Source organism: Patagioenas fasciata, chromosome 1, assembly GCF_037038585.1.
Source record: "Patagioenas fasciata isolate bPatFas1 chromosome 1, bPatFas1.hap1, whole genome shotgun sequence".
NCBI lineage: Eukaryota > Metazoa > Chordata > Aves > Columbiformes > Columbidae > Patagioenas > Patagioenas fasciata.
In genome coordinates, this window is record NC_092520.1 from 173,465,648 (window position 1) to 173,479,231 (window position 13,584).

The 13,584-nt window shown below is 43.0% G+C and overlaps 1 protein-coding gene across 2 annotated transcripts in view; it reads right to left on the reverse strand.

Annotated features, from left to right (window-relative positions):
* Positions 1 to 13,584, reverse strand: part of GRIN2B (glutamate ionotropic receptor NMDA type subunit 2B) — a 205,557-nt gene that overhangs the window by 24,564 nt on the left and 167,409 nt on the right. For both annotated transcript variants that reach the window (XM_065841208.2, XM_071801049.1), the window contains exons 5-8: positions 5,884 to 6,092; positions 5,402 to 5,573; positions 4,577 to 4,730; positions 2,891 to 3,016 (exon numbers count right to left, since the gene is read on the reverse strand). In XM_065841208.2, the coding sequence (XP_065697280.1) occupies positions 2,891 to 3,016; positions 4,577 to 4,730; positions 5,402 to 5,573; positions 5,884 to 6,092 (661 nt within the window). The remainder of the gene's footprint in view (positions 1 to 2,890; positions 3,017 to 4,576; positions 4,731 to 5,401; positions 5,574 to 5,883; positions 6,093 to 13,584) is intronic.

The window sequence follows — 13,584 nt, forward strand, 5'->3', positions numbered from 1 at the left end:
GGTCTGCATTTCTATTCACATATGCATCTTGACTTCAGAGTTAAGAGCAGCATCTATTCCCACATGTGAGATGAATGTCCTCTGCTGTGCTCCCCCATGTTCATGGCACCATATCTCAGCAAAGTGTGACCCTGAAAATTATTTTTTTTAAAAACATCCTCAGGCTTCCATATTTATTCTGTCTCAAAGATTTCCACTGAAACCTTACACAAGGGCTATTTATTTTTTGGTATCTGATTGGAGTATCTAAAAGCCCAAACATTCCATTTCAGTTCAAGTGTTGTCACCAGAAATAGAGTTTGCTCAGAAAAATTCTGTCCTTGTTTCAAGCTATTCAACAGTGATGTTGTCCTTGAACTCCTAGCATACACCTGTGCAAATCATGGCTTTCACAATACTTACATATGCGTGCAAGGAAGAGCACCATCTGAAATAACAGGGCTCTACAAATACCTCCACAAGAGATTTTCATTACCCAATCTGTTGAAGACACACAAGCCAGAGAAGAACACAGCTTCCTCTCCCCATGTTCTGTGTCTAAAGCACATAACAGTGACGTATACTCTGGTCTGTCTCAGGAAAATCAGCAGCTCTGCCCCAGACAGTCTAGGAGTAGATCCAGTGTTTCAAAAGCTGCTATTTGCCCCTTTTTCACTTTGCAGCATGGAAGCTCACTCATACCCCAAAAGACAAGTGTGCTCATGAAGCATTAGGCCTGAAAACCTGCAAAATCCTGCCTGTCTCCCAACAGTCTCATATCCCTGGCATATGCTGATTTCATTAATGGGAACCCAGACCTAAATTTCCTCAACTTGAGCACAAGAGGAGCTGTCAGGGAGACTGAGATGCAATTACTTCAAGGATCCTGCTTCAGATACTGAGAAGACCCTCTTAGGATGAGAGCCCTCTGGCACGGCTGAAGGGTCTGTCTCTTTTCCAATGGTGTCAGTCTGGCTCTGCAACCTTTTGGGTTAGCATCTCATGTTTTATCTCCTCCCTTGGGTAGGCTGACTGGTGCTTAGTGCTGCTGCCTGTGGTTAAGGTTGGCTCCAGCAGAGGAACAAAAGGGAAGGAAGTTTTTATGCTCCTCTCCAAACCCATGAGCAGGGAATAGTATTGATCACCTGAAAGCACTAACTATGTTACTCTAAATACAACTGAAAGGTGCAAGAAGCTCATTTTACACTGGGAACTTCACATCAAGTTCAGAACAGAATAATCACCTCACAAAACTGGAGCCTCTAGATGCCAGGGAGCCAAAGCTGCAGTCAGAAACATGGTTTGGCAGTCTTTGTCTTTTTACAAGCTGGAGTAGTAGCTCTATATTCCTCTCTACTTAATGAGCCCTGAAACACACAGGTGCAAGGCCTGCATGTCATCGGTGGGAACTGTAAGGTGTGAGGAAATCTTGAGAAGTTCCCTCCTAAAAACTTCATCTCTCCGCTGTGCTTTCACAGTTACTTTGTCAGCCACAAGCCAAGACAGCAATGGGAGCCTCTGATTCAAACCAAGGAGCCAGAATCCTTGAGTTCTCTAACTTTGAATGCACCACCAACAACCCATCATCACTTTGGGGCTAGATCAAGGCATGCCCACCTGACCTTAGAGAGAAAATCTTGGTGTCTGTAAAGAGAAAATGCAGGTGTGGGAGGCAGAGGTATACTGTCATGAGACTAGTTAAAATGCAGCCACAGCTTTCATTACCAAGTAAGCATTGCAGTCTCTGCAGCAGATTTCTACATCTTCACATTACATCTGTCAGGGATAATGTCTGCCTGATCATGCAGTACTTTGCATAATTACTCAGAAATATTGATACTTGCAGCTGCAGTTCAGCAAACTTATTAACTGCAGAACTGCACACCTGTACTAAGAATTGCTTCCAGTTCCACATCTGCATTAATATCTCTCAAGAGACTCACAGATTTAACAGTATTTACTTGTGTCCATAGATCCATGTGGTTACCATCAGTTGCCATGAAGGCCCTCCACAGCTCCATGTTAAGAGATAATTTCACTTCCCCATACATGTGGTTCTGCCTGTATTCTCATTAACACTTTTTTTTTCACTCGTCTCTAATCTGATGGCATAAATTCACTCAAAGCACTAGACTGTGGAGCAAATTAATGCCTTTTCCAATAACTGTCTCTTTCACACTGTTCTGAATGGACCGATGAACCCAGAAATATTTGAAGAGCTGATTCATCAGGGGTGAAGATACAGAGATGACAGAAGGCTCAACTTGCGCATTCTCTTCATGCCAATAAGGGAAGAAAATAAAAAAAAAATGCTGTCTCTTAGGTTGTCTGTCCATCCCCTCTTTAAGTCATTGAGCTGTCTACTGAAGATCAGAACCACAGAGATGGGTCGCAAAATAATCCCAGGCAAATGAGCTTCCCACTTTCTCCATTGGCCTCACTCAGCAAGCCGGAGAACGAGGTGCAGGAGGGACATGCCCATGTGGAGTCTGGAGAATGTAGCACTATGCTGGGAGGCTGCAGAGTGGCTTGCTCTTCATGGAGATGTAGCACTAAAGGATGGATTGACAGCACTGAGCCCTCTGATTCCCTCAGAGAGCACCGCGCCATAGGCACTGCCAGCACTGGCTACCAGGACCCATTTTCCCTCAATGAGAAACAAGCTGGAGCCGGTGCATGCTTTAGAGATGAAAGGCGACACGGCTCCATCTCCCGAGCCAAGCATATTATCCATTATACACATCTGCTCTTTTCAGAGCCTTTTTTCTGCCTCTGTCCCTGCCCTCTTTAGTCTTTAGCAGAGCTCAGAGAGGGCTAGAACCATATTGTGTTCAAGGCAAAGGAAATACCCTGACAAAGGAACTGGGATTGGAAATGAGAGGGGATCATGGCTAGGAGAGACTCCCCTTACCTCTGCCATCAGCAAGGCACCGATTATAGCCCACAGGGCTGAAGTACTCAAAGACGAAGACGGCCACCGCAGATATGATAAGCAGCATCACAAACATCATCACCCATACATCAGCGCTGAAGGGCTCTGGAGAGGAAGAGAAAACCACAGTGAAAGACCTGATACACCACCTCACCCCATTCCTCCACCTCCTTTGCTCTCCAGACCACCCCAGTGAGAATGTGGAAAAAACTGGGCCGGAGAAAAACAGAAGTTACAACAAAGTCATCCACCTGAGTCTGAAAAACTTATTGAATTGGGAGAAGTATAGTTTCTGTCTCTGTAATGACTGCATTCCTTCTTAGTGTTATATTTGTGACACATGGCTCCATCTGGAACTACATGCAGCCATTGTGGCATGCATCGATAAAATAACATGCATTGATAAAAGATTGTTCCCAGGAAGTCCTCCAGCACCATCTGGAGAGAGAGGGGAAAATCAAGAACTGGCAGAGTTTCAGACAAGCATCCAACTTTCAAGATGCTATTGAGCCAAAGAGCATCTCCAAATTTCTGAGGTTCAGCCATAATGATAGCAGTTTTTGCTGCTATTCCATTTCTGTAGCAATGAGAACGCTGGCTCATTCCAGACATGTTAGCATTCATACTCTGCAAGTATTTGATCTCTGCCAGGTTTTCTCCTTCTCCAAGCCTGAACAGATAAAGATGGGACTGAACTAAGACACAACAGTTTCAGAGAAACTTAGAACTTTGCTCCAGACTACAGCAAATATTGTAACCTCAGCTAAATTACAATTTAAAATTTTGGAGTTAACTTTATTGTTGCTTTTACGTACCCAGCAGTATTGGTGGACTTGGCTAAGGCAAAGATTCCTGAAGAGTGAGTAGTGGTGAAACTCCTGCTTAAAGAGTTTGGGAAAATCTCTTTACCCAGTTAAAGCTATTTCTGTTTGTAAATGTTCTCACAATGCTGGCAGAGAGCAGACAGTAATTACAAAACTCATATACTGTGTTTGCTGCATCATAAAGCATTTTATAAAGCTGAATAGTAGATATTAGGAAGGCATGTATTTCTTGGGGAAATGCAGTATCTTTTCAACATTCCCTGATCACCCTCTGCCACCAAAGGACATTAGAAATCACTGTACTGGAGGACACAGTGTCAGCACAGAACTGACGGCTCAACTCTTCTTGAAAAGCTCTATTAGATCTCTAACTTCTATCAGTTGCCCTGTCAAGAGAGGGTCAAGTTAATACCTTCTTTACAAATAATGTCTCTCAAAGTGCAACAGTTTATTGTTAATTGTTATCATTAAGTGCTATGGCATACCAGCTATAAGGTTTGAATCAATTTTCTTCTCACCTACACTCCTTGAACGTGCTATTAGTTGAGTCACTGGGAAACTACATGCTGCAGAGTAGGTGACAACTCTGAGTGAGTCCATTGTTGTTGGGATTAGGCATATAATTGCTGAGAAATGCCTTGGAACTCCTAGGCAGTGCCTGTTTGCACTTGCCTGGATTTTGCTTGCTTGGGATTTAGAACTAAAACATCACAGTTTATTTTTATATGCCTGTCCCACAGGTACTCCCAAAAATGGACTTTCAGGCTAAGAAACACAAGCAACCTTCACCTAATTTTTGATGAGCACTGGGTGAAGTTTTAATTTAAGACTAAAATTATACCTAAGAAGGCAGAAGGTGAGACAGTTCCATTGCTACGTGACACCATGACGCTGATTCCCGTCTCAATGAAGGGCACAGAGAAATCCACCACTTCTGAACGCTCCTCATTAATGGTGAGAGATCCCACAGCCATATAAGCCCGTTTGGTGACAACCTGGGGGAAGGAAAAGAAGAGATCTAACACAGACCTGAGGCACCTCTCAAGCACCACAACCAAGCCCCTTCTCACCTGCCTGCCTTTTTACACGATCTTTTTACTCCTGTGATCCCATTCCCTATATTGTTTCTACCACCTCTCCTTTCTAATCTTTCATCAGGGCACCTTCTTCTTTCAGGAAATTTATAGACATTAATCTTCCCCTCAAAACTGGTATGTATATAAAAAATAAATCCGCAGAGGTCTTAGGATAAACACATCATCCACTGAGAAGACGTCTTATCTCATTTTTCTGTCCTTGCTTTCTCCTCCCTCTAACACTGCAAAGTCTTATTTCATTCTTTATGCACCTTATATATGATCTAAGCATAATCTAGGTTGTAGCCTCTCTGTTGCATGGATATCACCCTCTTTCTTTGACTGTAAAGGCCAAATTTGTGACACTATAGGGAATAATAACTAATCATCAAACAGGAAAGGTAGTTTTGGTCAGAGTGCCAGAGCAGATTAATTCACCCGCTGCCCAGAAATAATCCAGGACAATAATTTCAGTAGAGTCACCTGTGTCCCTGCCCTGGAAGTGGACCCTATAACGATGGGAGACTAGACCTGACCCATGCCACCCAGCCCAGGGATGAAGCCCACCATGCCCTCCCTTTGCTGCTGACCTCTCCAATCATTCCATTCCACGTCCCATTGATTTTTTTCCCATGTTTGCCATTAGTCACCAAGTAGAGGTCATAGGTGAACTTTACAGACTTTGATATTTTCTTGAGGATGTCAATGCAGAATCCCTTGCAACATTTCTTCATGTAATCTGGCTCCTCATCGGTTTTGTTCCTGAACCGTGACAACAATAATGGGTTAAAAGACTGGTGAAAACTCCCTTAATTCCCTTCTGTTGTCAGAATGTGCTCCCCCTCCCACAATATAATGTGGCAAATTTCACTTGTGCTATCTGTGCTGGAGGGTGAAGGGACACACTATGATGAATTGCCCAAAGGGGCCAGTCATGAATGGACATACTGGGCAAATGGAGGTGACTTTTCTAAGAAGTGTTATCAGGGTATGATGACATTGCCCCAACAGATTCTACATTCTGCTGAGAAGTGAGAGCCCAATAGGAGGAGAAAAACCCAGGGGTGCGTACTCAGTCACTATGCGTTTTTGGCAAGGGACCGTGTTCCTCATGCAGGTGCCACTTAAGGGGTCCACATTCTCCACAATGACAAACGGTGCCTCTTCCAAGGTCACAATACTCAGGTGATCGTCCTCGCGTTCCTCAGAGTCGGGATACAGCTCAAAGCGGGGCCACACGTAATACTTCATCTGCAACTTTTTTTCCTTCCATTTCCCCACCTGTGAAGACACAAACCACAGAAGACAGGCTTCTAGCTGCCCCATCCCTCTACATCAACTACAGTTCCCACAGGCCTGTGCAGGAGGACTACTCTGAAGTATCCAAGTTCATAGCTTACATAAGATGAGGACATTTCTGAGGAGAAGGTTCTGTGTAAGTAGGTTCAAACCAGGGGGAAGTGGAGAACAAGAAAGATGTCTGGGTTGTCTCATCTCTGTGATGGTCTCACCCTCTGGGACAGTGAGTGGATAAGCAGGGGATACCACCAGCATGGTCAAACAGACATGATGTCTTTCAACTTTCTTAACCAAACAACAGGAACAGAGTTTATTGTCTCCTGAAATGTTGACTTCAGCCTATTAGCCACCATTTTTTTTCCTGCTACGAGGAGAAATGTGTACAAATGCTGAAACACATGACATTTTTAAACAGAGATATTTAAACACTTAACTTGAAAAGCCAAAATGTGACTTATTTATTTTTCAAAATTTTGTCTTCATTTGTTTTCAGTGGAATTCATCAAACATTCATTTTAGCCAAACTTGATTTTGTCCAGAAATAACTCCTGCTGGCAAAAGGTTACCCATTCCTATTCAGGGCTGAGTTCTTCTAAGAGACAGGCAATAGAAGAGGGAGATGTTCTGCATTTTCAAGAGTGTCTTCACAGAAGAAGAACATAGAGATGCTTGCTAACAGTAGTTCTTGCTATCCCCTGCTAAGGCCTTACTGAAATATCTGCTCTTGTCCTTTCACAGTGACTTGGTTACATACCTTAGCTGGAAACAAGGAGTTGCTCTGGCTTCCTGACACATGAAAAATAAAATCAAAGAGCATCTATGATTTCTTAATCTTGCTATTTTTCCATAAGGATATATTGCAGTTTTAGATCTTTTCATTTTCCATTTCTTAAGCCAACAGAGATCATATCTTCAGCTGTCAGAAAAGAGGAGTGGGACACAGTTGCCTTATATCTACTGCCACAAACAAGGTTGTTCTGAAACCACTCCAGTCCTTGAAGAGATGATGTAGATACGTGTAGCATACCCACTGCCCATGGTAGACTATTCCTTGCAAAAATTCTGCTAAAAGAAAAAGCTGAACATCAACTACGCTTTCAATTATCAAAGTCTTGTCTTTTGTTCTCAATCTCCCCATCACAGTTGACACTAATTAGCACCTTGGCTGGCAGCTGAAGCTGAGAGGGCAAGAAACTAAGTGGGCTTTAGAAGGAACTTTCCTGCATGATCCTCAAAGAAAAGCCCTCCAGGCCAGGGCTGAGACATGTTGATTTGATGGCAGAGGCAGTGTGGGTGTGTGGGAAGCTTGCACAACTGCTCCTAGCAGTGTACCTGCTTGGTGGGTAAACAGAAAAGCTTCATTCCACTGCAATACAACACCCCTCCCACCACCTCCAAATTTCACTCATTTATTTATTTAAATGACAGGACGGGAAAGAGAAGCACTTATTAGAGGCTCATTAGGTGTCAGCAGTTATTCTGTGAAACTCAAAGCCCAGCTGCAGTTTGGCATTTGAGAGCAGCTAGAATTCACATAAAACACTTGTCACCTTCAAAACAAACAAACAAATGCTTTATCTGGCCATGAAAGAAAAATCCACTCTGGGGGCTTGTGAAGGGAGAAAAAAGGCAGAAGAAATCACCCAGAGACAGCAGCCTCCCCATCCATCCCTGCAGCATGAACAAGGCACCCCAGTGACAGCAAGATAGTGGGTTTTTGTAAGAAGGGAGTGAACTGGCCGGGCAGCTGGTCTTACTTTCCCAAAGGCCCTTATGAACAGCGGTTCCCAAAAAATGCCAAGGAGAGCTTGGCCCTAATGTTCCCTCCACACATGGAGTCACACTGCTTGGACCAGCAAGGCACATAGTTATTTTTCTTCTTTTTTTCTCCCTCTTTTGTTTGTTTGTTTGTTTGTTTTCTGTTATTTGAGTGGGCAGAGAGGACTTGTTTTAATTTTTAAGTACACTTTGAGCAGCAGGTGAAAGCTGGCAGACTGGGAGCCCCAGGAACTGGTGGCCCCTTGTGTCTACAGGTAGTGTTGTCTAGGGCAGCAGATGGTCTGTACTCATACTCATATCTAAGCCTGGATGTGGAGGGTGCATTTCTGAGGGAATAAATATCATATACTCATATGCTCATACAGGGTCTGCTCAGCTCTGAACTTCCCACTCGTTGACCAAACAGGTCAATTTATCATCATCTGAGCCAGAGATTTCTACAGTGCAACTTTAGCCCTCCAGTAACTGAGCTCAAATCCCCAAAATCAGTCGAGTGAAGCCACCAGACAAGCAGAATAACTGCACACACGGGGCTCAATAGGGACCAGTGATTAAGATGCTGCACAGAACAGCCAAGACTTCAGCTCAGTAATATTAACTTATCATAGAAATAAGTGGTTGATGAAAGAGACATCTTGCATTATCTCAGCAGCACTTAGATATCACAGTAATAGGCATGATATAAACCCGTAAGTGATAAATTAGATCAGATCAACTCGTAATTACCCAGAAGTTCTCTGGGACAGAAAGGGGAGTTCATAAGGCTGTGTGCCAGGCACGTTTCACAGTCTTGTACTACACAGACAATATTATGAAATTAGGATAACTATGACAGTCTTGCCACAACCTCCTGTGCACTGAAGCACCTAACCTGTAAATACAGTAGCACACATCACTTCCTTATTACAATAATAATTCTAAATTATTTATTGTCCAAAAAGGAGGAAAAATGGGATGTAATGGAATGTTCTGACCTAAATTTTCAAATTAACTAAGGAGTGTCTCAAGAACACATGCAAATATTATGTTTCATTGCTAACCAGAACAATCAGGCATGCCATATACCTGCAGACATGTAGGAATATGAATACGCAAAGTCAGAAGAGCTTTGCAGATTAAGAGGGAGCAGACTTCTTCACATGCTCATGCACACAAGGGTCAAATGTGCATGCATGCAGTTAAAGAAGAGCAGGCTTAGGCAACATATGAGCAAGGACAGTAAGGATAAGAAACACCACATGTGCAGAGGATGGAGACAATGCAAGAGAAAGAAAATATAAATGTGCATCCTATGCTGGATAATCTGCCATGAGAAGGAAGGAGCAATTCGCTGTGGGGACAGAGGTTAGCCGCAACAGAATTAAATGTCACAGATTTGTCCACGTAATGATGCTTACTCTTAAAGGATATAACCTGCCAAGCCGTGCAGAGCAGAGCAAGGCACTTCTGAAGTCTCAGGGTATTTGGTATTAACAGTTTGTGAACTGTTATTACTTAGGTTCTGCTCAGTGCTTGCCTCAGTAAAAAGAAGGAAAATAAACCATCCGAGGCTTCCTACGTATTTGTCACTCTGCAGTTTCCAGACCCACTGGGCATTCTCTGATCAGAGTCTAGTCATCCAAACTCCCACCAGGAGCCCTGGAGAGTCACAGAATCAGCAAAAGTAAGGATGCCATGGATCTATATAACCCCCTTTCTAATCATATTCTCCAGTCCTTAGATACATTCCTGTATGCTAGGGCAGTGTTCCTAAGAGCCCAAATTTCACCTCAACTTTCCCTTGCTCCATCTGTGCCACATCTGATCTTCTCAAGAAAAGAAAGCCACTTTGGTTTGGGGATGAATTTGGAGATGTTGAGGGTGGAGAGCAGCTTTTACCTTAAATATCAGAACCTACTTTGGATAACAACCTGTTGAAAATAGATGTCCAATATATTTGCAAAGAAAGAAAGTGAAAGCTTTTGTAGAACAAAAAGTCAATCATATATACTATTGGTTTACCTAATATATAAGTTATCCCATGCATACAAACAGTAAGATTGCATATGCAAGGGGAAAATAAGTGAGAGCCTTCCGAAAGCCTTCCAGCAGGCTAAAAATTGCCTTAACCATGGTATAATGCAGCCAGGGTAAGTGTTCTGCAGTATGTTAATGCTTACCTCTAATGAGAGGTGTATCATATTAGTTCCCTGAAACTAATCCTCAGCAAAGGCTTTTCTCTCCTCCCAAGGGCAGATAAGGCTTGTAACAGCCATTTGTGGCAGATGTTTGTCTCACCTGTCCTTACACTGACAGAGAGCCCATGGTCTCTGTGGGCAGTCTATTCCAATGCCTAACTATCCTTCCCATTAAAAAGGTTTTTTTTCCTGATGTCTAACCCAGATCTTTTTGCTGCAATTTATACTAGGAGAGTATATTTCCTTATTCTTCCACATGTGCTCTTTTCGGTGTTATCAGGTCAGAAATTCCCTATTGCACCAAGGACCTCTGGAATCTGATCTGCAGCCTTGTGCCTCTACTCCATGTTATGTAAAATGGAGATAATGGTATGTTTTCACCTCTGGGGTGCATTGGGTAAATAAATACAGAAAAGGCCATGAGGCTTGCAAATAGTGTGGAAATGAAAGAGAGACACGCGTTTAGAGCTAGACGAGGGAACATATACAGCTTGTATCTGTCAATGGTGTAAACATGAAAACTTCCTGCCTTTTATCTTTGCTGTCAGATAGTTAACTGGAAAAAAACTTACGTAACTTTCACACCTGATTTTAATACATGAAAAAGGGAAGATCAAATATAGAAAAAGTAAAGGTAGAATGTTGGGCGGCAGGCAGAAAATAGCAGTGTTATTGGTAATATAACTGATGGAAAAGCATACCTAACCCCTCTGGGAAGCAGGGAGAGTCCAGGGAGAAATAAGAGTCTTGTCAGTGCGATTTGTACAGATCCTGAATGAGGACATGGGAAAACCAGAACAACTGGGCAGGACCTGAAAAGGGCTACTGTAGGAATAGTAGAGACACCATAGAAATAGCAGTTATAACTGGGATGCTGCCAATGGAAGTATGCGCTGCTCAAGGTACATAAAAGTAAACCTAGAGGATGCTGTTATGATATTAATCATGCAGTAGACTGTGAAGAAATCAATCATGCATAAATAAAGTGGAATTGTTTGGGAATGAGAAGGAAAGAATGGGAAGGACTTTGGGAATGATGGAAGGCTGGTGCAAGATATTCCACCAGGACAGAACTACAGAGATCTGCTGTAGCTCCACAGGCTTGACTTTCAGTATGGATAGAGATGGCATTACTGCTATTGAGGAGAAATTATATCAGGAACTAAGTCATTATAGGAGACTTTAGTTTTGTAGAGATAAGGTGGAGAACATATGCAAATTTTAACAGCAGCACCCTGAAGTCTTTTTTTTATGGATCTGATAGCTGGCACATTTTGTCACCCCAAAATTACTCAATAGGCAATAGGTCATGCTGTTTTACACTCAGTTTGGGCAAAGCAGCGAGGAACCCTACAGAAAAGCTAGTTATCAGAAATAACCTTGAATTGAGTGATTAGGGGAATGGAGAGCCTGCCTTAAAGGAGGCGATTAAAAAGCTTGTTTAACCTAGATAAAGGAAAGCCAAGAGGGGATTTGACTGTTCTGTATAAATAAAGGGGGGACAGATACACAAAGGAGGAAGAAAAGGGGTTTTTAAGAAGAACAACAAGGTTGGTACAAGAACAATTGGTTGTGAGGAAATTTGTCTTGAAAATAAGATGGATTTTAACTGCCAGAGGAGGGAAGTAATGGAACAGCTGCCCAAAAGAGGTTGTGAAAACAACTACAATGGGGTCGAGAAGAAGCACAACTGGTTTGTATGGCGCTTATGATGTTGCTGCCTAGAGCAGCATGGGATGGGACCAGATGAGCCTTTCCAGTCAAGTGCTCTTAAGTAAGACAGAAAGACACTTGTTATTGGTATTTCCATCTCTGTGCTGTTTTTGGCTGGGATAGAGTTAATGTTCTTCATAGTAGCCAATATGTGGCTGTGTTTTGTATTTGTGCTGTGAACAGTGCTGATAACATGGGGATGTTTTGGTGACTGCTGAGCAGCACTTACACAGAGCCAAGGCCTCTTTGGCTTCTCACACCACTCCATCAGCGAGCAGGCTGGGGGTGCACAAGTAGCTGGGAGGGGACACAGCTGGGACAGCTGACCCCAACTGACCAAAGGGATATTCCATAACATATGACATCATGCTCAGCATATAAATCCGGGGGAAGATGGAGGAAGTGGGGGACCTTCAGAGTTATGGCATTTGTTTTCCCAAGCAACCATTATATGTGATGGATAGCTGAACACCTGCCTGCTGATGGGAAATAATGAATGAATTCCTTATTTTGCTTTGCTTGCATGCATGGATTTTGCTTTACCTGTTAAACTGTATCTCAGCACATGAATTTTCTCTCTTTTACTCTTCTGATTCTCTCCCTCATCCCACTGGGAGGGAGTGAGAGAGCAGCTGTGTGGTGCTTAGTTGCTGGCTGAGGTTAAACCACAACCACCTCCTAGGCTCACACTCAACAAAACAGCATTCAGCAGCAAAACCTTCTCCAGTGCCCTGAGAATAGAACATTTCTCTTAGACTTCACCCAAGCTGTTTAAGTGACAAGTCTCATACTCACAGTGCTGACATCACAGCCATTACGAAATGTATCACTCCTGTGATGCTACAAGTCTGTATCCTCACATAGGCTGGTCTACAGCAGGTGGGGAAAAGATGCCACAGAGAGCAAAAATCTCCTGTTTACAGACACTTAAGGTGATTAATTAGCCACATCAGCCAAAGTAGACAAGAAATGGTTGTGAATGCTCCACATGCAAAATTAATTAACACAGAAACAACACTCATTCCTCAACCTCAAATTCACCTTCCACAACCACCTGGGGAAGGCTGCTTTCTCACTGCACCTGCAAAAGCAGGAATTGCCTCTAACAGTCTTTCAATTAAGCACGTAGGCTGCAGGAGATGGTGGCATTTTCTTCCTTCTATATTTATACAGCACCTAGCATATGCCAGAGAGAGGCTTGGCTTAGAATACAGACAGGGTGAAGTACTTGCTCTTGCTTTACAACTCATTCTGGGAATAAAAGCTCTTTGCAGAAACATGGTCCCTCAGCTCATTGAGGTCTGGTACTTATACAGCTCTTGCCATTTTTGCTGAAATATTTCTTTCCTGGTGCATTTATATGCTTTTTGCAATTGCTGAGGTCCTGTCCCCTGCCATGATTAGCCTGAGAAGGTTAATGAGATATACTTTGAGTGCTTCCAACTTCTGCAAAGTCAGTGAACTGTGGAGCTTTACTGATGTCACAGAAAGGTCAGAGCTGTGAGAATGACAAAGTGTTTGCCTTGGTAAATCATTCCTCCAAACCAAAAGGTACCAAGAGATCACTACAGGCATAAAACCAGCCAGGATCACCTCATAGCTCCCTCTGGAAGATGATGTTGTTCTTGTTGGTAGTGTCAACTTGGTAGCCCAGGAGGTGGTTCATCCAAGCATGTCTGGCTCATGCAGGAGCAGCATGGCTTCCAGGGGGACATATTTGTTTAAGGTCCTCAGTGCTACCTGCTGTACACATAACCGTGATTTATGGAAATGCAGACTGCAATCAGCACAGGCATAATTAGGAG